The sequence below is a fragment of the Prionailurus viverrinus genome, chromosome A2 (genome assembly GCF_022837055.1).
Source record: "Prionailurus viverrinus isolate Anna chromosome A2, UM_Priviv_1.0, whole genome shotgun sequence".
Classification (NCBI taxonomy): domain Eukaryota; kingdom Metazoa; phylum Chordata; class Mammalia; order Carnivora; family Felidae; genus Prionailurus; species Prionailurus viverrinus.
In genome coordinates this window covers 96,268,834-96,290,498 of record NC_062562.1, presented here as the reverse complement: position 1 = coordinate 96,290,498, position 21,665 = coordinate 96,268,834, and the positions used below count along the sequence as shown (strand labels likewise).

The 21,665-nt window shown below is 38.7% G+C and overlaps 2 protein-coding genes across 5 annotated transcripts in view; one reads left to right on the top strand and one right to left on the bottom strand.

The window, feature by feature from the left end:
• LOC125161243 (EF-hand calcium-binding domain-containing protein 1-like) overlaps positions 1-16,845 on the top strand; it is a 27,762-nt gene extending 10,917 nt beyond the window's left edge. For 2 of the 3 annotated variants that reach the window (XM_047850942.1, XM_047850944.1), the window contains exons 2-6: positions 331-486; positions 745-849; positions 7,834-7,985; positions 11,243-11,347; positions 13,504-13,600. In XM_047850942.1, the coding sequence (XP_047706898.1) occupies positions 331-486; positions 745-849; positions 7,834-7,985; positions 11,243-11,347; positions 13,504-13,560 (575 nt within the window). In that variant the 3' untranslated portion in view covers positions 13,561-13,600. Of the gene's footprint in view, positions 1-330; positions 487-744; positions 850-7,833; positions 7,986-11,242; positions 11,348-13,503; positions 13,601-16,708 lie in introns of those variants that run through there. The other variant, XM_047850943.1, reaches the window with a different exon arrangement.
• Positions 14,216-21,665, bottom strand: RBM48 (RNA binding motif protein 48). 2 transcript variants are annotated; one of them, XM_047850933.1, is made up of 5 exons: positions 21,518-21,665; positions 20,674-20,864; positions 18,572-18,717; positions 16,532-17,097; positions 14,216-14,467 (listed from the first exon to the last, which is right to left on the bottom strand). In XM_047850933.1, exons 1-5 carry the CDS (start codon positions 21,626-21,628, stop codon positions 14,381-14,383), a joined length of 1,101 nt encoding a protein of 366 aa, XP_047706889.1. In that variant the 5' UTR covers positions 21,629-21,665; the 3' UTR covers positions 14,216-14,380. The 2 variants fall into 2 exon arrangements, with proteins under 2 accessions (XP_047706889.1, XP_047706888.1); XM_047850932.1 differs by lacking the exon at positions 14,216-14,467 and adding an exon at positions 15,890-16,396 and having other exon boundaries at positions 21,518-21,640.

The following is a 21,665-nucleotide window of genomic DNA, read 5'->3' as shown; positions in this document are numbered from 1 at the left end:
ATACAATGTATCCTTCCAAGTCTCTGTTCAAAGTCTACTCCCATGAAAATGACCTAACTCCTCTTTCCCACACTGATTTCTCTTTCTTCACATGTCTGTAGTAGTGAGCATTATGTTACATAATTTTTCATTTACATAGCGTCTTACTAGTCTTCTGGTGACACCCACCTTAATTGCATAAGCCCTTAAGTAACAAGTGATATCATTCTTTTTTTAATCACTTAGAGCATCTAGCATCATAGGAAAAAATAGCTGCTTAGTAAAATATTTTTAATTGGAGTACTCATTGAGTAAGTGTAAGTTGTACTTATTTGTATTTTTATTTTACAGTCAAAAAAAGTGAAGTAGAATGTCTCATAAGACTTTTTCACAGCTTGGTGGAAAGAGCTAATGTAAGACTTAATAACCTTGGACTAGATCGTAATGCTTTTCGAGCGATCCTCCACAGCGTATTTGGAATGACTGACGATATGCTAATGAACAGGGGTAAGAGACTTAAGAAATGGAAATGGGCCAAGCTGAGATGGCGATGTATATGGTGTTCATAATTAATATGTGGCAAACATTTTTGTAATGACAAATTATATACACACACACACACACACACACATACATTTCCAATAATTTTGACTCTTAAAGATGGCCAAAACCTTTTTTTCCTCTCAATTTGGGAAGTAGGTTTATATATTTGAATTATAAAATAGCTTCAAATTACAATATACTTCTATGGTCTTTTTCTTTCAGTATTTTTTGTGTTTGACAAAGACCACGATAACTGCATAAATGTGAAAGAGTGGGTTAAAGGATTATCAGTGTTTCTTCGAGGGACTTTTGAAGAAAAGCTGAAGTGTAAGATTTCTATATGTGATTACTGACTTAGTAATATACAGTGTCAATTTTGTATTTAGTGAATGCTTAAACAATTTTTAAAAATATAAAATCAATGTTCTCTATAGCAACCTTTCAAAAATAGTTTGTGACAGCTTTAAAAAAAATCAAAACAAATGAAATGGGTGGTCTGTTTCTTGGGAGAGTCCCTCCTTTAGACCTACACTTCCTTCACTGGTTCTGTAATGCCTAAATGTCACCAGGATGGGTCTTTGGGTCAAGTCCCAGGCGAAGACGAGCAAGGCAATGTCAGGGCTTGTGCCAACTCCGGGTTTCCCAGGCTGGCTCTGGGCTCAGCAGGAAATGCGCCTTGATATCGGGCAGTGCATAAGTCACAGTGAAGACATTCCTCATCTCTTGAACAAAGAAAATAAATGTGAGGGATTGACACAAAACAAAATGAAATACACATTAACCACCAATATTCTAGTGTTAAAATTTGTGTAGATCAGTGAAGAGAGGAAAGAGATTGAGGACAGAGAATGCCCACAGGGAGAATGGTTACAGAGAGAATTTCCTACAGGAAAGATATGTTAGTAATTCCAAAGACAAAAATCTTCCCATTCACAATTTTGCCTAGAAGTGAATAGCTCTGGCCGCACCTCGTCTGTACCATTGTTGTGATGTGTATTTTCTATGTTTTATACCTCTGGGTCCAGGTTTTGGGGTGAGGAACCCAGGAATGAGAATAGGAACAATTTTTTTAAGTTTATTTATTTATTTAGAGAGAGAGAAAGAGAGAGTGCAGGAGGAGCAGAGAGAAAGGGAGAGAGAGAATCCCAAGCAGTCTCCGCACTGTCAGCACAGAGCCCAACATGGGGCCTGAACACACAAACCATCAGATCATGACCTGAGCCGAAACCAAGAGTTGGATGCTCAACCAAGTGAGCCACCCAGGCGCCCCAAGAATAGGAACAATTTTAAATGACGTTTTTTTTTTTAATTTTTTTTTTAACGTTTTATTTATTTTTGAGACAGGGAGAGACAGAGCATGAACGGGGGAGGGGCAGAGAGAGAGGGAGACAGAATCGGAAGCAGGCTCCAGGCTCTGAGCTGTAATGACAGTTTTCTAGGGAACAATTGCTTAAAGTGTCAAATTGCTTAGGAAAAGACTGCAGAATTCTGAGTAAATAAACAAATCTTTATCCCTTGTTCTTCCACTTAAATTTGGATTTGGAATGTTGAAAAGATCCCTAAAGTTAAACACACATTTTACTTATTTATTTTTAAAAATTTTAGGTATTTATGTACTTTTGAGAGACAGAGTGCGAGCGGAAGAGGGGCAGAGAGAGAGGGAGACACAGAATCTGAAGCAGGCTCCAGGCTCTGAGCTGTCAGCACAGATCCCTATATGGGGCTTGAAACCACGAATCATTGACATTATGACCTGTGCCAAAGTCAGAGGCTTAACCGACTGAGCCACCCAGGTGCCTCTTAAACACACATTTTAAAAAATGATAGCAACATTTAAAAAAATCACCAACTTTCTTTGACATTTACAATTTTTTGTTTTGTTTTTTTTCTTTTAATTTTTTTTCTTTCTTTCTTTTTTTTTTTTTTTTGAGGTAAAATTGACATTCAACATTATGTGGGGTTTTTTTTTCCTTAACTTTTCTCCAGTTTAATTTTTCACAGGATAACATTGAAATATAGTTGCTACTTAAGGTTGTTGCAGCACTCTTATACAGAAGTATCACCAAGAATGAAAAGCTAAGTTTTCATGGATGTAAATTCTTATGGTAATACTAATACATGGTGAAAATGGCTGTGACACTGAATACAGCTGTATGTGATTGAATAGCATCATGCTGTCAATGAATTTTCCTCCTCTAATCCTACTTCCTAAAACTGTTTCATATATATTTCAAGATATGTTAATTTGGGAAAAATGCCACTTCTCATAGGGTTGAGCTGCATGTGATGAGGAAATGGTGGGGTTCTGAGTGAACAGTCAAGCAAGAATTCTTGAGACACCTCTGGTGCAAGAAGGTGGTTTTATTAAAGCAGGGGACAGGACCTGTGGGGAGAAAGAGCTGCACTGGGGTTGTGACAGTGGCTGATTATATACTTTCAAGTTTGGAGGGGGTTAGGGATAGAATAAGTCTCTAAGGAATTTGGAAGCAAGGTTTCCAGACCCTTGAGGAGCTGTTAGGAAAAAGTCATTTACTACTGTCTAATAAAACCTTAGTCATCCGACCCTTCACATGTATACCAGTGGGTCATATGCCCACTGTTTACTAACATACAACTTGGCGGGGGTGGGGGTAGAGAAAAAGGAACTGGTTACCAAAGAAATTTTTATTTATTAAAGGAGACTACTGGAGGTTGGGTTGATGTTAAGACTGCCTTTTGCCCATAGCAAAGTATCGACATAGAGGCAGTTGAGTTCCTAAAGGAAAGTCACTCTGCCTATCTCAAGGACTTGTCCATGCACTACGAGTTGTCAGGAAATTTAATTTTTTTTTTTTGCCTTTGTTCCCCACATCACATGTATGCTATGGATTGAAGAAACTCAACAAAAAGACACAGCTAATCTGATACTCTGGAATTTTATATTGATTCTATTGCTTTTGCTAAAACATTTAACTAGATTGCGAACTCCAGAAGAGCTCCTTCATTACTGTATTCTCAGGACCTGAGTAAGGTCATCTGTGGCATGAATGAATGTATAGAAGTCACAGAAGTCCCTCTTCAGGGAGAGAGTGGTCATTTTGGGTAGTGCAGATGGGCAGACTTCCAAGGAGATGATGGACTCACTACACAGATATACTGAAAAATGTTCTTTGCCAGTGATATGCTGAAGTTTGTACTTAGTTTTTGTACTCTATGTAAGAGAATAATGAGATATACACACACGTATGTGTACACATGTGTATATATGTATTGCATGACCAAAGGTTTAAAAAAAATATTTACTTCTAGGGGTACCTGGCTGGCTCAGTCAGTAGAGCACACGATTCTTGATCTCTGGGTTGTGAATTCTAGCCCCATGTTGGGTATAGAGTTTACTTAAAAAGAAATTATTGGGGCACCTGGCTGGCTCAATTGTTTAAGTGTCTGACTCTTGGTTTCAGCTCAGGTCATTACCTCACAGTTCACAGGTTTGAGCCCCGCATCAGGCTCCTCACTGACAGTGTGGAACCTGCTTGGGAATGTCTCTCTCTCCCTCTCTCTGCCCCTCCCTAGCTCTCTCTCAAAATAAATAAATAAACTTTAAAAAAAAAAAAGCAAATTTAAAAGTAAAAAGAGATCTCTTTTATTGCAGCTTCATCATATTTTTTTTTTTGAAGTCTATACAGTTATTGTCTTTTATTTGTGTCATTCTACAGGAGATGCTCATTTCTGGGTCACATAATACATATAAACCAATAACCATAATATAACATGATTACTTCAAAATCTATGTATTTTTTTTTTTTTTTTCAACGTTTATTTATTTTTGGGAGGGACAGAGAGAGACAGAGCATGAACGGGGTAGGGGCAGAGAGAGAGGGAGACACAGAATCGGAAACAGGCTCCAGGCTCCGAGCCATCAGCCCAGAGCCCGATGCGGGGCTCGAACTCCCGGACCGCGAGATCGTGACCTGGCTGAAGTCGGACGCTTAACCGACTGCGCCACCCAGGCGCCCCTATGTATTTTCAAAATACTATATGGGAGTGATGAGAAAGTGCTTTCTAGTGGATCTGGTGGATCAGAAGACACTTCCACAGAATAACTAGCATTTCAGTTAATTCTTGTAAATCTTGAGCAGAAAGAAACTAGAAGGAAGAGCAGGCTAACCAACAGGAATGAACATGTGGAGTTGGTAGAACTGATGTTGAGACATGTAGTATTAAGGTCAACTGAATGTGTATTATTAAGGTTGAATCGTCTACTGAGCAACATTCCTCTCCCCAACATTCCCTAAGAGGACAGCTGTGAATCAACTATAATAAATAATGAAATATTGGATGGAGGCAGGAGAGTTTCCTAGATTGTTGAAGTTACCTAGGAAATAACAGTGGGGACAGAGAAGAGGAAAAGGACTATTAATATCTACAAATTGGAATTGATGGTTATCTCTGAACACAGAAGGTATTGTTTGTTTATAGTTTCAAGTACCTAAATTAACGTCATTGATTTCAAAGTATTCCAACTTTATTATTTTTTTAAGTTTATTTATTTTGAGAGAGAGAGAGCATGAGCAGGGGAGGGGCAGAGAGAGAAGGAGAGAGAGAATCCCAGGAAGGCTCCCCGCTGTCAGAACAGAGTCTGACGTGGGGCTCGATCCCACAAACTGGGAGATCACAACCTGAGCTGAAATCCAGAGTCAGACTCTTAACCCACTTAGCCACCCAAGTGCCCCTAAAGTATTCCAACTTAAAAAAAAAAAAAGGCAGGGGGCGGTCCTTGAGTGGCTTAGTCAGTTAAGAGACTGGCTCTTGATTTCAGCTCAGGTTATGATCTCACAGTTGGTGTGATTGAGCCCCACATAGGGCTCTGCTGTTAGCGCACTTGAGAGTCTCTCTCTTCTCCCAATTGTGTTCTCTCTCTCAAAATAAATACATGAACAACAACAAAAAGTATTACAGAAACAAGAAGACCCCAACGTAGATAATGTAGTATATTAAAACATAGTTCATAAATGCCAAGACAGAAAGAAAAATCTTAGGTATGTAAATTTCTAATGAGCCACTTTTTTTTTTTTTTTTTAGTGTTTATTTATTTTGAGAGAGACAGCATGGAAGTATGGAGGGGCAGAGAGAGGGAGAGAGAATCCCCAGCAGGCTCCATGTTGACAGTGCAGAACCCAACACGGGGCTTGAACCCACAAACCATGAATCATCCTGAGCATAAACCAAGACTCAGACACTCAGTCAACTGAGCCACCCAGGCACCCCTTTAAGGAGCTGCTTTTTAAATTAAGGCTACAATGTAAAGTACCTATAAGACTGATTCTCCAATGTGGATTGAAGACTGGTTTCAACTGGCTACATCGGTTTTACCTTGGGAACGTTTTAAAATAGCATTCTCTGAGCTACTACCACCAAGGAATCCATACTCTTATTTTGTGCTATATCAGGAAAAGTTCTGTTTATTTGTGTGTTTTTTAAAAAATGTTTATTTATTTTTGAGAGAGTGTGCAAGTCATGAACATTGAGATCATGACCTGAGCCAAACTTGGAAGCTTAACTGACTGAGCCACCCAGGCATCCCCATTTATTTGTTTTTTTAATTATGAAGATTTGGTATCAAATCTGTTCCTCACAAAGATCACTTGATATCTAATCTGTAACTGTTTCCTCTCCCATCTAGATACAGGTGAACAGGAATCTGCATCTTTATCAACTACTTTTTTCCCCCAAATTCTTTTATTTTTCTAGTTTTATTGAGAAATAATTGACATATATCACTTTATAAATTTAAGGCATACAGATCAGTTCTACATATACTACAAAATGATTACCACAATAGGTTCAGCTAACATCCATCTTCTTATATAGATACAATAAGAAGAAAAGTATAAAGGAAAAAAAAATATTTCTCCTTGTGATGAGAACCCTTAGAATTCACTCTCTCAACAACTTTTCTATATATCATACATCAGTGTTAGTTATGGTCTTCATGTTGTATGTTACTTTCCTAGTACATATTTATCTCATAACTGGAAGTTTGTGCCTTTTAGCCATCTTCCTCTAGTTCCCCCTCCCTCCAACTGCCCATCTTTGATCACCACAAGTCTGATCTCTTTTTCTATGAGTCTGTTGTTATTGTCAGGTTTCTTGTTTGTTTTGTTTTGTTTTGTTTTTGTTTTGGGGATTCCACATATAAGGGAGGTCATAGAGTATTTGTCACTCCCTGTCTCAATTATTTTCCTTACCATAATGCCTTCAAGTTTCAGCTACGTTATTGCAAATGATAGCATTTTCTCATTTTTTGTGGCTGAGTAATATTCTTATTTATATTTATTCATCCATTGATAGAAACTTAGATTGTTTCCAAACCTTGGCTATTGTACATAATGCTGCTATGAACATGGAGGTGCAGATATCTTTTTGAGTTAGTGTTTTTGTTACCTTTGGATATATTCCCACACAGAATTGCTGGGTTATATGGAAGTTTTATTTTTAATATTTTGAGGATCCTCCATACTATGTTCCATAGTGGCTCTACCAATTTATAATTGTAACAGCGGCAAATAAGTGTTCCCTTTTCTACACATCCACACCAGCATTTGTTATCTTATTTTTGGCATTTTTTGTTTATTTGTTTGTTTTAATGATAGCCATTCTTGCAGGCATGCGGTGATATCTCATTGTGGTTTTAATTTGCATTTCCCTAATGACTAGTTATGTTGAGCATCTTTTCCTATAGCTGTTGGCTTTTCATTTATCTTCTTCGGAGAAATGTCTATTCAGGTCCTTTGCCTATTTTTAATTTTTTTTTCTTTTTTGCTATTGAGTTGTAGGAGTTCCTTATATATTTTGGATATTAACACCTTATCTGATATTGTTTGCAAATATTATTTTCTCATTTCACAGGTTGTCTTTTCATTTTGATGATGGTTTCTTTTACTATGCAGAAGCTTTTTAGTTTGATGTGGTCCCACTTGTGTTTTTATTTTGTTGCTTGTGCTTTTGGTGTCATAGCCATGAAATCATCACCAAGACCCATGTCAAGGAACTTGTTCCTATGATTTCTTCTAACAGTTTCATGGTTTCAGGTTTCATAACATTTTTAAACTCTCAATTTCAAATTCCACATTCCAAGGAGTATTTAATCTTGTGCCAATAAGTATAAAAGGTGCTTTATTTTAAAATTCATCTGTCATAGACCAATAATTGTAGGTTGTATAAATTGTTTTTATCTTTTTAAAAACTATATACTAAAATAACTTAAGGAGAAGACTAGTGATATTTTAACTGTTCTTATCCAAGTCTTTACATTTCTTGTGCTTTGGACAGTCTGTTTTGAAGTTTACTATTTGAATGGTGATGGTTACATTTCTCGAGAAGAGATATTTGACATGTTAAAGAACAGTCTACACCAACAGTCATCTGAAGAAGAGAATGATGAAGGAATAAAAGAGTTGGTAGATATAACACTGAAAAAAATGGTAAGAATGAAAACCTATAAGCAGATATTGGGGAAAGCTAAAGACAAAGAAATTATTTATTTCCCTTTATAATGAAAGTAACCTTTATGAGGACAGGAGATTTTGTTCTCTGCTCTATCCATTGCCTACAACAGTGCCTGGATGATAGTGGGTGCTCAATAAATACTTATGGAATGGCTGGGTGATTAAATGAATCACTACACAAAATATGAACTGTACTATTTTAAAATATTTTACTCAATGTGGGGGTTGGGAGGGAGTGGTGCAGCAGATTCAGTTTGTGTAAAATTGGATGCCACTCTAGTCTGTCTGCATGACCTTAGCCCTCCAATCCATCTAAACATTCGTTATAACAAAATAACATAATAATTAAAATAGCTGTCCCTTATAAAGTACTTAACTACATGCCAAGGGCCTTCATAGAACTTTAATTATAGGAACTCATTTTACCCTCAAAACAACCCTATGCAGTAGAAATTACTATCTCTATTTTACAGATGAGAAAACAGAAATACTAATAGTTTTGCCCAAAATCATGATAGAAAATGGGGTGCAGAATTCTTCTTTGAATGAAACAAAAAGTACCACTTTATTATGGACATAGTGATTTCTTCCCTTTTCTTACTATGCCCCAATCCTGGATACCAGTGAAAAGTTGTTAACTCTAAAGCATTCTGGACCCAGCTCACTTCCATTACTCTGGAGATAAGGAAAGAAATAGATGATGGGGGCTGCCAAGTCTTAGATTCAGCTAACACAGACTCCAGCATACCTTCTTCCTTCAGAAATACTCTCGCTGGGGACGCCTGGGTGGCTCAGTCAGTTAAGAATCTGACTCTTGGTTTCAGCTCAGATCATGATCTCATAGGTTTTGTGGGTTCGAGCTCCACATCTACCCTTGTAGTGCAGAGCCTTCTTGGGATTAGGAATTACTCTCACTAGCCACTGCTAGGGCTGAGGGTAGACTTCTTGAGAGACAGTATTTTCCCCAATTCCAAATTCACTCTTTTCTTGTTTAATTAAAAACAATTTTTTTTAACATTTATTTTTGAGAGACAGAACATGAACACAGGGGAGGGGCAGAAAGAGAGAAGGAGACACAGAATCTGAAGCAGACTCCAGGCTCTGAGCTGTCAGCACAGAGCCTGATGCGGGGGCTCGAACCCATGAACCATGAGATCATGACCTGAGCCAATGTCGGACACTTAACTGACTGAAACACCAAGACACCCCTTTAATTTTTTTTAATGTTTACTTATTTTTGAGAGAGAGAGAGAGGAGCGTGTGTGCATGAGCGGGGTAGGGGCAGAGAGAGAGGGAAACACAGGATTCAAAGCATGCTCCAGGCTCTGAGCTATATAGCACAGAGCCCGACGCAGGGCTCATACCCACAAACTGTGAGATCATGACCTCAGCAGAAGTTGGACACTTAATCTACTGAGCCACCCAGGCATCCCTCTTCTTTTTTTAAAGGACATGTTATGGAGTGAAATTTTTCCTTTTTTAATTTTTATTTATTTTTGAGAGAGAGAGAGACAAAGCATGAGCGGGGAAGGGGCAGAGAGAGAGAGGAAGATACAGAATCTGAAGTAAGCTCCAGGCTCTGAGCTGTAAGCACAGAGCCTGACATGGGGCTCAAACTCATGAACCATGAGATCATAACCTGAGCCGAAGTCGGACGCTTAACTGACTGAGCCACCCAGGTGCCCCTGGAGTGAATTTTTTTCTGGTAATTATTCAAACCTTTCTCTAAGTTAGACTCTCAGCAACCCTGAGTTATGCTCAGAAGTGAAAAAACAAGGACCCATCAAATCAAACCCAAACTGAATTAAGCAGTTAAAGCATTTATAATCTACATATATGGTCCCCTGTCCCTCCCGTGATTTAATCCCCCACAGTCCCTGTCATTAATGCTCCACTCCAGGCAGGTCTGTCTTCTTCCTGACTTACATCGCCTCATGTTGTCAGACTTCAGTTTGGGCCATTCTTCTGCATTTCCACCCTAGACCTCTTCAGCTACCTAAAAGTCCTCTCGATCATCCTTAAAGGCCTCCCATTAGTCTGCAAGCATCTTCTTATGATTCTAGTCCATCTTGAACTGTTACTGCTCTGACTCCCAGTGCCTTGCTCCTTAAGTGAGTAACTTCACTTTTATCCTTTTTACATGATGAGCTCTCAAGTCAGAGATCCTTTGAGGAACAAATTCTACTACTAAAAATTAAGTTTGAAAATCTTTGCCCTATGGCACTGATTTTATCACAAATGTAGCACTATAATATGTGTCCTCTTTTTGTTTTACTCCCCAGTTACAGTATAAATCCTTTAGAGACACGACTATATTTTATATATTTAAGGTAACTCAGGTGTCTTAGTCTGCTTGGACTGCCATAACAAAATACCAGACTGGGTGACTTAGACAATAGGAATTTGTTTCTCAAAGTCCTGAGACTGGGGAGTGCCTGCCTGGCTGGCTCAGTTGGTGGAATGTGTGACTCTTTATCTCAGGGTTGTAAGTTCGAGCCCCTGTTGGGTGTAGAGATTACTTAAAAATAAAGTCTGCCTGAGTGGTTCAGTCAGTTGAATGTCCAACTTCGGCTCAGGCCATGATCTCATGATTTGTGAGTTCAAGCCCCGCACTGGACTCTGTGCTGATGGCTCAGAGCCTGGAGCCTGCTTCGGATCCTGTGTCTCCCTCTCTTTCTGCCCCTCACCCATTCACTCTGCCTTTCTCTCAAAAATAATTTAAAAATATTAAAAATGAAATAAAATAAATAAAATCTTTAAAAAAAATCCTGAGACTGGGAAGTCCAAGATCAAGGTGCCAGTCAATTTGCTTCCATAGTGAGGGTGCTCTTCCTTGCTTGCAGACAGCCACCACCTCAATGTGTCCTCACATGGCAGAGAGAGGGAGCTCTGGTCTCTACTTACAGAGATGCTAATTATATCATGGGGGCTCCACCTTCAATACCTCATCTAAACCTAATTACCTCCCAAAGACACCTCCCAAATCATCACATTGGGGGCATTAACATTGGATTTAGAGGCAAGAGGGACACAAACTTTCAACCTCTAATAACAGGTATTCTAAACAGACTTCCAGGAATAAAGTAAGTAGCCTTGATAAATAAGTACCTTTTGATGTATGTAAGTAGTGCCCACAGAAATGTAAACTAATAGTTTTACTTGGCAAAGAGTTATTTCCCATGCGAAATTAAAAACTACTCTATCGTTTATCAAGAACTCATCTTCCTCTCTAGGATTATGACAACGATGGCAAGATATCTTTTGCAGACTTTGAAAAAGCAGTTAGAGAAGAGAGACTTTTGTTGGAGGTATTTGGACCGTGTTTACCAGAAGCAAAGGTACAGTGCCAATAGCTCAAAGTGGTTAAGAGCAAAGTTTTTAAGGGATCAGACAGTAATACCTGCTGGACACTCACCTCTGTAGGGGCTTTAGCCCACAGCTGAAGTTCAGGCAACCATGACGATCTCAGCTCCATCCTCACGTTTTGGGAATCAACAATAGTGAGGATTCTATTCAACAGACTTTTTGAGCTTGCAGCCTCTTTAGCTATACACAATTCCTGATTTCTTGTATGTTGAATTTTCCCAAAGAAAACTAGAATCTATTGGCATGCTTAAGGGATAGAACATTGAACAGTGTACTCAGCAAGTACCCACCATAACTGCCAGGACAAAATTTGATCTCTTTCAACCCAAATGTTGCCAAACCATGAGAATCATTATTAAAAATCTTGGGGCGCCTGGGTGGCGCAGTCGGTTAAGCGTCCGACTTCAGCCAGGTCACGATCTCGCGGTCCGTGAGTTCGAGCCCCGCGTCGGGCTCTGGGCTGATGGCTCAGAGCCTGGAGCCTGTTTCCGATTCTGTGTCTCCCTCTCTCTCTGCCCCTTCCCCGTTCATGCTCTGTCTCTCTCTGTCCCAAAAAAAATAAATAAACGTTGAAAAAAAAAAATTAAAAAAAAAAAAAAAATCTTGAATACATTTAAAGTACTTTATAGTATTTGTGCTTAGGAAGGCTTTTCATGTATGAATTTGACAAGTTTTCTGAGCCAGAAGAGCCAGCCTAATAATTTGACACATTAAAATTTCCTTTAATTCTTCCTTTGAAGAAGAAAGTAGAAACTTTTTAATTCTCTGCAGTGATCTAGATGGCGATTTTATGCACAAACTTGCGTGTTAAGTTCTCCTATGCTATCTTCGGCTCATTTCTCTAACTTGTCCCACTGTAGTTTATTCCTGGAAATAAATAGTAAAATGCAGTGTGTGAAAGGCACACTTCTCATTTTGAGACTGATGGAGGAAGCCACATAGAATGGACTGGATTGGAGCAGCTAGTTAGGTCAGATGGAACACCAACAGATCTCCAGTTGCTCCCAGAACTCAGTAGCCCAGTTACTGAGAACCTTGCTACTCACCAGCAGCAATGGTGTCACCTAAGAACCTGGGGAAAATGGGGAATCTCAGGCCCCAACCCAAACCAACTGACTCAATCGTTGTTGTTGTTGTTTTTATGATGCTTGACACAGCAAAGGTTACTTCCATTCATCTTGATCAAATATTGTGCATGTTGGTGGGGATGGGGAGGCATGCTGGCTTCCACATGGTCACTGGAAAGATCCTGCAAAGTCCTGAGAAGATCAGGAATCCATTCAACAAAACTGAACCCACTGAGCAGCTCCTCCTTTTAAGGCTGTCAGATAATTTTTTTTTCAGTTGTGGTAAAATACATCTAACACAAAATTTACCCATCTTAACCAATTGTAAACATACAGTTCAGTGATGTTAAGTACATTCACAATGTTGTACAACCAATCTCCAGACTGCTTTCCATCTTGGAAAACTGTAAACCATTCTGCATTCCCATCATCCACCAGCTTCTGGCCACCACTATCAGAATCTACATTTTAATACGACCCTGAGGTAGAAATTCATAGCACCTTAAAGTCAGAAGCATGTTGTAGATAGTAACTTGCTCTTTCCAATTCTATGCTTGGGTCTCTAACATGTCTTTTACCTGGGAGTTCAGCAGAAAAAAATAATTAATTACCTTACAAGGAAGTAAGGCCAAACCCCTTGCCTCCAGCTTCTTTTAATACCATCTACCATTTGGTGCCATCCCAGCAAGTTTGAATCAGGTCATAACTGATGATGAACCTTCTTAACCGGTATGTTCAAATTCAATCCATTAGGTAAGAGGCCTTTAGGTATATAGAGAAAAGAAAAACAGACAGTTTGGTATGGGCCTTCTCAAGGTATTTTTAGCAGTTTAAAAAAAAAAAAAAGGACACAGCTTGAACATACTTGTTCCAGTTTCCAATTTTGTAGTCTGATAGGACAAACAATGTAGGTATGCTAAATGTACTGGTTAGCAGTCTAGCATTGACAAATACAGATTTGTTTCTGCCATAGATAAGCAAATTCTTCTTAGAGACTAACTAAAGAATACAGGCTCCTAATTTCAGCTTTGTTCTAATAGTTTAACTTTTTTACTTTACAGAATTGTATTGATTTTGAAGCCCTGGCATTCAGACACATCCTGAATTCTAGTTTTTGAATGTGAAACACTTGATACTTGCATTAAAATCAGAAACAGATCCTGGTTGCCTGTCTTTATTTGCATTGTAAAATTTTTATCTTTTGTTCACTTAATTTACATATAACTATTGCAAAGTGAGAAGTAATAATAGAAAAACACTTTCTGTAATATTAAGTAATGATAAACTAATTTTATTTTTTAAGTTAGCCAACGACCTTGGCCCCTGTGGGAAATACTTTCACAACCCTCTTTTCTCCTGCTTCCTCAACCAGAGAAGTTGGAAACCTAAAACATTCACCATTCCAGACCTCCCCAGTTAGGAACAGCCATGAGCCCAGTTTTAGCCAATAAAATGTAACCAAAGTCACTGGATGGAGCTTCCGGAAAACTTTAATTTTTTTTTTTTTTCAACGTTTATTTATTTTTGGGACAGAGAGAGACAGAGCATGAACGGGGGAGGGGCAGAGAGAGAGGGAGACACAGAATCGGACGCAGGCTCCATCCAGGCTCTGAGCCATCAGCCCAGAGCCTGACGCGGGGCTTGAACTCACAGACCGCGAGATCGTGACCTGGCTGAAGTTGGACGCTTAACCAACTGCGCCACCCAGGCGCCCCCCCCTTTTTTTTTTTTAAGGAACATATTTGGCTGACATGTATTCTGTGAATGATAAGCTAATTTTAAAAGATGAACCTTTATTAGATACAATAGCTTGAATGGTATCACAAAGAGGAGTGCACTAAAAAATGCCAGCAGTAAAATCTCTTAAAGAATTAAAATGATAGGCTAAAAAATAAAAGATAAATAGTCCCTTAGAAAATATAATTTGCTGCTGGCAATCTATATTCTTCTTCTTTGTTTTAACGGACGACTTGTATGTACATCTTCCAGCTTGTCTTCTGGAGGTTTTGGCGTAGATGAAATTACCTAGTTTAAAAAAAAGAGAACCACCAAAACTTAGTTTTTATAGTACAAGAATAAATAAACTATTAGGAGAGGTAGGAGATACATCTAGTAGTTCAATTCTTGCTGTCACATTTAAGGCAGTTAGCCCAATTTCAGGTTACAGCCTATGGTCTACGCACAAAGTTTTCTGTCCAAACACTGATGGGAGTAAAATTTCTAAAGCCATTTAACAAGAAAAAAAAAGAAAACTTGAGGGGATAAAAGTAAATATATACTCTACTTTAACAATCCTTTATAGATGTGAAGTCACTTGCTATTTTATAGACACAGATAGAGATCTCCATTCTGTGTAACCTGAAACACTGATAACATTTGATGTATTTACAGACATGGAGGCTTGACCGGGGGGGGGGGGGGTGAATATGAAAAATTGGAGAAATAAGTAGAAAATGGTATAATCCTCAATTTCCTAGGGAAGTGAAACTAAACACATCATTGGAAAAAGAGTTGACAATGAGTTAAAGCAGAGTAAGACTGTCTTCACTTAACATGTAAAATTATTAGAAACTGTGTAAGTTGTATTCAGTATTTCTCCATTTTGTTGTTCTATTGTCTCCTTACTTAGGATTTGGACCTAACAACTTTTTTCTTGAAAATATAGTCATTTCTGGCTGAGGGAGCTATGTATCCGCATCTATGCCTCAGTTCAACTGTATCTGAAGGAAGAAAAGGGCCAGCACAAACTCAAACATTTAAAAAGAGGCTTAAGCATGGAAATTGTGTTCACACACTTTTAATATTATAACATAAGCCCTCATCCTTAATCAGATAGTAATTTTCAGGTAAAAACATATACATAAAATAAATGAAGCTACCTTAGATTCCCTTAATCACATTGTAAAATACATTTACAACTGCATGAAAAGCACTTTCTGAACCTCCAGAGTTAAAGTTTAAAAGAAGGTTCCTTTCCCTCAGTTTGATTTATAAAAGGTTTACCCCACAAAAAGCTATCTTTCAAAAGCTAACTCAAACGTTAGCTTTCTTTTATTTGTGCTTAGAAAATGGAAAATGATTATGTAAATATGTAAAAAAATTAGTACTTAATTAGGACAGTTGAGTTGTAATCTATTTAAGAAGTTTACATTTTGAAATGCAGACCTTAGGGCCTAGTCTTTAGAATAATCTCACCTCATTCTATGGCTATCTTTATCAAAGAAGCAAAAACCATTTTGATGTAATTTGTAAGAACACTGAACTTGAGAAAAAGTTTTCCTTCAAGGGGCGCCTGGGTGGCGCAGTCGGTTGGGCGTCCGACTTCAGCCAGGTCACGATCTCGCGGTCCGTGAGTTCGAGCCCCGCGTCGGGCTCTGGGCTGATGGCTCAGAGCCTGGAGCCTGCGTCCGATTCTGTGTCTCCCTCTCTCTCTGCCCCTCCCCCGTTCATGCTCTGTCTCTCTCTGTCCCAAAAATAAATAAATGTTGAAAAAAAAATTAAAAAAAAAAAAAAGTTTTCCTTCAACACAATAATTCTGTACTTTGACTCATAATAGAACCATTTGGGGAGCTTTAAAAAGAGAGGGCCTGGGCTCCACTCTCACAGATTGATCTCACGGACTGAAACCACTGCTTTTATGTTTTGTACCTAGAATGACATAGAATATGTTCTGTTCATTTTTTTAATGTTTATTCTTGAGACAGAGAGAACAAGTGGGGGAGGAGCAGAGATCCAACAGAGGATCCAAAGCAGGCTCCTTGCTGACAGCAGAGAGCCTGATGCAGGGCTCAAACTCATGTACCAAGAGTTCATGACCTGAGCTGCAATCAAGAGTCAAATGCTTAATTGACTGAGCCACCAGGCGCCCCTGTTCTGCTCACTGTTCAAAGCAAAGGCTGATGATATCAAAGCAGATACTTTTCTGTTCGTCAGATTCAGTTAATTCAACAGGAACTGTAGAAAAACACATCAAAAAACCGAAAACAAAAAAAATTAATGACAATACTTTAGTTGCCACAAATCTCCATTTAGTTGTTAGCCCTATAACCAAATGGTCTCTTAAAACAGTTTTTTTAAAAATGATCTTACCTCTTTAAGTTTATTCCGAATTAAATTTGCTGTCGTGTTCAACGAGTCATCGTGCATATCCACTTTGGGTAAGTCTGGTAACAGAGGCCCAATCATAACCTCATTACTACTCGTGCTTGTTCCAAGAAAAGTTCCAATTTTACGATCATCTTCTCTTCTTCTTTTCCGCTCCTGCAGTTGTGTTGTCCTAGGCATAAATCTGTCAACTGCCTCTGAAGAAGTAATAGCCTTCTGTGCGCCAGGGCAGGCTGATGAATTTTTAAACGGTTTCACCTGTATTTTCTGCAAAGAGTCACTGTGCATACAATGCTCCAATGTTTCTTCATGGTTTCTACCATCCTGAGAGAAGTTTGATGCCCTGTCCATATGCTCCCCTGATGAACATGTACATTTCGAGGAAAAATAACATAAAGGCAATTCACAAGAATAAGGAAGACAAGGATCTGAGTTGCCAGTAGAAGTGTTCAATGTGGCTGCACATCCAGAGGTCTCTGAATGGAAGTCCTGTCTAAAATCTTGTGTGTTTTTAAGCTCCGTAACCAGTTTCTTCTTTGTCACGTAATGATCTTTATGTTACAATTTAAAAGAGGAGAGAAGAGAAAAAAAATGGTTCGTTTACTGTTTTCATTATTTGGAAATGTGTGATTTTAAAAACAAACACTACTTTAAAATGTTAACAAATGCTACCCTGAAATTTTTTTTTTTCTTGAGCAGGTAATACATTCATGTGTTTAAAAAGTATAAAGGGTATATTAGTGTCACGCTTCACACTTTCTTTACCCCCTATATGCCTGATTTCCACCCTCCGCCCATAAGTAATCCCATTCTTACTTTATTTATCTGTCCAGTAGGTCTTACTTTTCTTCCCCCTGCCTACTCCTCTTTTTTCCCCCATAATAGCCATTTCTCTGCACCTTTGTGTTTTCCACTTAATTGTAGATCTTAGAGATTTTTTTTCCTAGGTCATTACATAGAATGCTCCTTTTTTTACAGCTTTGGAGCATTCTACTACATGAATGTATCATGTTGCTTAGTTGGTGTTTGTTAGTTTTTAAAGGAGGCAACAGGCTGGACCCATATTTTGTAATTTTATTTGGCACACAAACGTAAGTTCTCCTGGAGCTATTCACATATCCCACAGGTTAAAAGTTCATTGTCTACAAGTGATCAGGGACTCTCAACAGCTCTCTTGCCAATTTTCAGGTAAGTTTTCCAAGAGTCTTCCTATCTTCTATCTCTCTTCACCTCTGCCACCTGCCCTTTCCCTAATCACTCATTATATTCAATAGGTGTCTGCACAATGACTTTGTCCTTCAACTAAAGGGTAGATATTTTGTAATGTGGATTTCCAGTACTATTCAGATTTCAGACCACACACATTATTTCAGTCCAATTCTGAGTACTCTGTTCCTACAGTCCATGTACCAAAGCCCATGGCTCCATTCCAGGCACCTAGAATTTGTGTCTAGGGAAACTCAGTTGGGCATATGGGGCACCTGGCCAGCTGCTGGTCAAAAGTGGAACTTTTCCACAATTAGCAGTTTTAGATTAGCAGTTGGTAACTGGTCTGCAAATCATAATTGTTTCTCATTGCCTTTAGGTCAAACCTTAATTCCGCAGCCTGTGACACAATGCCCTTCATGATTCAGTTCCTGTCCTCTTCTCTAATCTTCCCTCTCACTGCAATCCCTGTGTTGCGGTTATCCTGTACTATTCATAGTTCCTTCAAACGCATACTGCTCACTTATTCCTCTGGACCTTTAAACTTTCTACCTGGCCTACCTTTCCATCTCTTCCTCTCGCCTCCTGAGTAATGTCTACTCCTTCAAAACTCAGCCACCTCTCTCATCCTATAGGAAGGCTTCCACAAACCAACATCTCTCCCTTTCCAGCCCATATTCCATAAGAGTGCTGCAAACTTCTTAAATATTGTGATCATTTATTTGCCTCTCTTCCCACCAGAGTGGGAGCTCTGATGGGATGATATACCTAGCAGAGTGCCTTACACGTTGAAGGTGTTTAGTAACAGGCTTTCCATACCTTTATTTTTAGTAGTTCTTGCTATATAAGCCTTCCTCTCCTGTAATTTTTTTCTAGTTTCTTCAACTGTTTCAAATTCTGGAGCATAGCACACGTGAAGCAATCCACCAAAGAAACTCTGTTCATCCATTTTTCTCTTGGCTGTCCTAAACAGAAATACATGATAGCATGGTTTATTAATCTTGACTTACTTAGGATAATAGCTGAACTAGGATACAGTGCATTGATCTAAACAGTAAAGTTCAGCTTGTGTTATGTGTATATACTTCCTATGGGTTGGGAATTAAGATGTTCTCCTTATGGATGGTATTGATTCTACTGATGTAGGGAATACTCTTAGAACTCTCTATAGTGCTAACAGGTTTTGAGCTAAGTCATCCACACATATCCAGACCCCCTTTAACCAACTTAGGATCCCCAGCAGTTAACCTGAGGTACACAATCTATGGTCATGAAATACAGATTTCTCTGTGTTAAATTAAATGGCCCTTAAGAGTTAGCTCATACCCAGTTTAGTCTTTTCACCACAGTTTTGTTCCTATGATGGGATTCATATATAAAAATTAATAATATTGGGGCGCCTGGGTGGCGCAGTCGGTTGGGCGTCTGACTTCAGCCAGGTCAGGATCTTGCGGTCCGTGAGTTTGAGCCCCGCGTCGGGCTCTGGGCTGATGGCTCAGAGCCTGGAGCCTGTTTCCGATTCTGTGTCTCCCTCTCTCTCTGCCCCTCCCCCGTTCATGCTCTGTCTCTCTCTGTCCCAAAAATAAATAAACGTTGAAAAAAAAATTTTTTTTAAATAAAAAATAAAAAAAATTAATAATATTACAATTATAAAATCTTCAGTAATTGAGTAAATGCTGAATATATAACTAATCAATGACAAAGTCAAAGAATGGTATTCAACAAATATTTATTAAACATTTATGACTGGCCAGGCATTATACTACAATAAATATTTAAGTACTTCTGTGCCCAGGGATAATGATAAAAATACTGAGATTTTTCATGCACCAGGCAGTGCCTGAAATGCTTCACCTGAATTAATACTTCATAAAAACCCTACGATGAAACTGAGGCCTAGGAAGATTTATAACTTAGCCATGCTCACATTGGTTTGTAGAGCTACAATTTGAATCAAGATACTGAACTTCACATAATGTACTATGTGCTATGGGAGGTGCAAAAGTTCTAGCAAATATGTTTCCCTGACCATGAAGAGCAGGCTAGGGGGAAGTGATTAGGGGAAGTGAGATTACATATAAGAGCAAACTGAGAATAATATACAACTACATAAAATCAATTGCTTTTGTGGCAGGCTGCAAGTGCTTTTTGTAGTACAGAAAGAAAATATGAATGATGGGGCTCCTGGCTGGCTGGCTTAGCTGCGTAGAGCATGCAACATTTGATCTTGGGGTTGTAAGTTTGAGCCCCATGTTGGGTATAGAGATTACTTAAAATCTTTAAAAAATATAATAAAGAAACTATGAATGGCAACAGCCAAAGAAGGATGAGTCTTGGAGCAAATTAGTGACAAGAATGGGGTCAACATAAAACTAGGTAAGGCATTTCATACTTCAGCCTTATTGGAGCAGAATTTATGTTACAGAGAAGACTGGAAAAAATGGGGTCAATTCACATAGATGCATAACAATATAAGAACTTCAATACCTAACGTTTACTGCATTCTGAACAGGAGGCACTACACTTAGCCCTTTACATAGGTTATCTCATTATCCTCACACAACTTCAGTGAATAGGTCCTTTTACCATACAGATTTTACAGAATAGAAAAAAACCAGGCTTACTGAAGTTAAACAACTTGTCCAAAGTCATGATGTTAGTAAGCAGTGGAGCTCAAAAACTTAACTCCAAACCCATTTTTTAATCTACCACAATACACGACAGAAGATTCTTAAGCATGGGAATGACACAATGTGAATAGTGTTTTGATAAGGCTAACACTTAAGACTAGAGTAAGACCAGAGTAATACAGGGCAATATTAGGTTATTGGGTAATTCAGGTATAAACGAGGGACAACCAGGGCCAAAATGATAGGAATGGGGATGGGGGAGACAAAACTTATGCTTAACTTGCAAATTACCTTGCACTTTGTAGATTCATAAATTTAATAAGATAAACTTCTGTAAAGTCTTCTGCTGGGTATTCATCTAGAGCATTATATTGTTCAATTGCACCATACAAAGCAAATCGCTCAACTAATTCCTTCATCGCTCCCACTGCAGGAACTCCTTGTATTAACAAGTACCGAGATTCCAAATTGATTGTATATACCTAAAAGAAATGCAAACACATAAAAATATACTTCCCCAAAAAGCCTAGGACAAAACTATTTTTAAAAACTGCTCTAGGGTTAATGAGTACACTTATCATGAAGAATACTGAGTAATATACAGAATTGCTGAATCACTATATTGCCCACCTGAAACTAACATAACACTGTATATTACTTACACTGGAATTTAAAGTAAAAAAGCTTTAAAAAAAAAAAAGCCTCTGAAAACAAGAAACATTCTGTTCAACCTGTCTGCAGAAAAAAAAAAAAGTAAATTCACCCCACGAGGATCTAACTAAAGAATAAATTTTCTTCAATAGACATGTTTTCCAGAAGTTGGCTTGGGAGAAGTTACTACAAAGAGAGAACAAATATTCACTGAGTGCTTACCACGCACCACGCACTATTGTAAACATGAAAGATGCAATGACTAACACAAAGCATTGTGTTTGCGGAGCTGACGTTCTAGCAGTTGACCGAAGGGTTTTTGAGAATCTTTGGTAACTTGAGTACCAGAGATTCTCATATCCATCTCCAATGAGTGACGGATAGGATCGCAGCCTTTCAAACCTTTATTTACATATGCTGGGATGTGGAATAACAGCGAAAATAAAGCTCTCAAGGACAAAGGATGAAACCGAAATCACTTTACCTTGACAGCACGAGGCCGTCGCCCCTCCCGATACTTGGCCCGCGTGTCGCATACAGCCCGCTGGACATGGTGATCAAATACACCTCCAAGCTCCCCGCCACTAGCCGCCATCTTGACGGCTTGGCCCCTTGCAAAAACGACAACATCC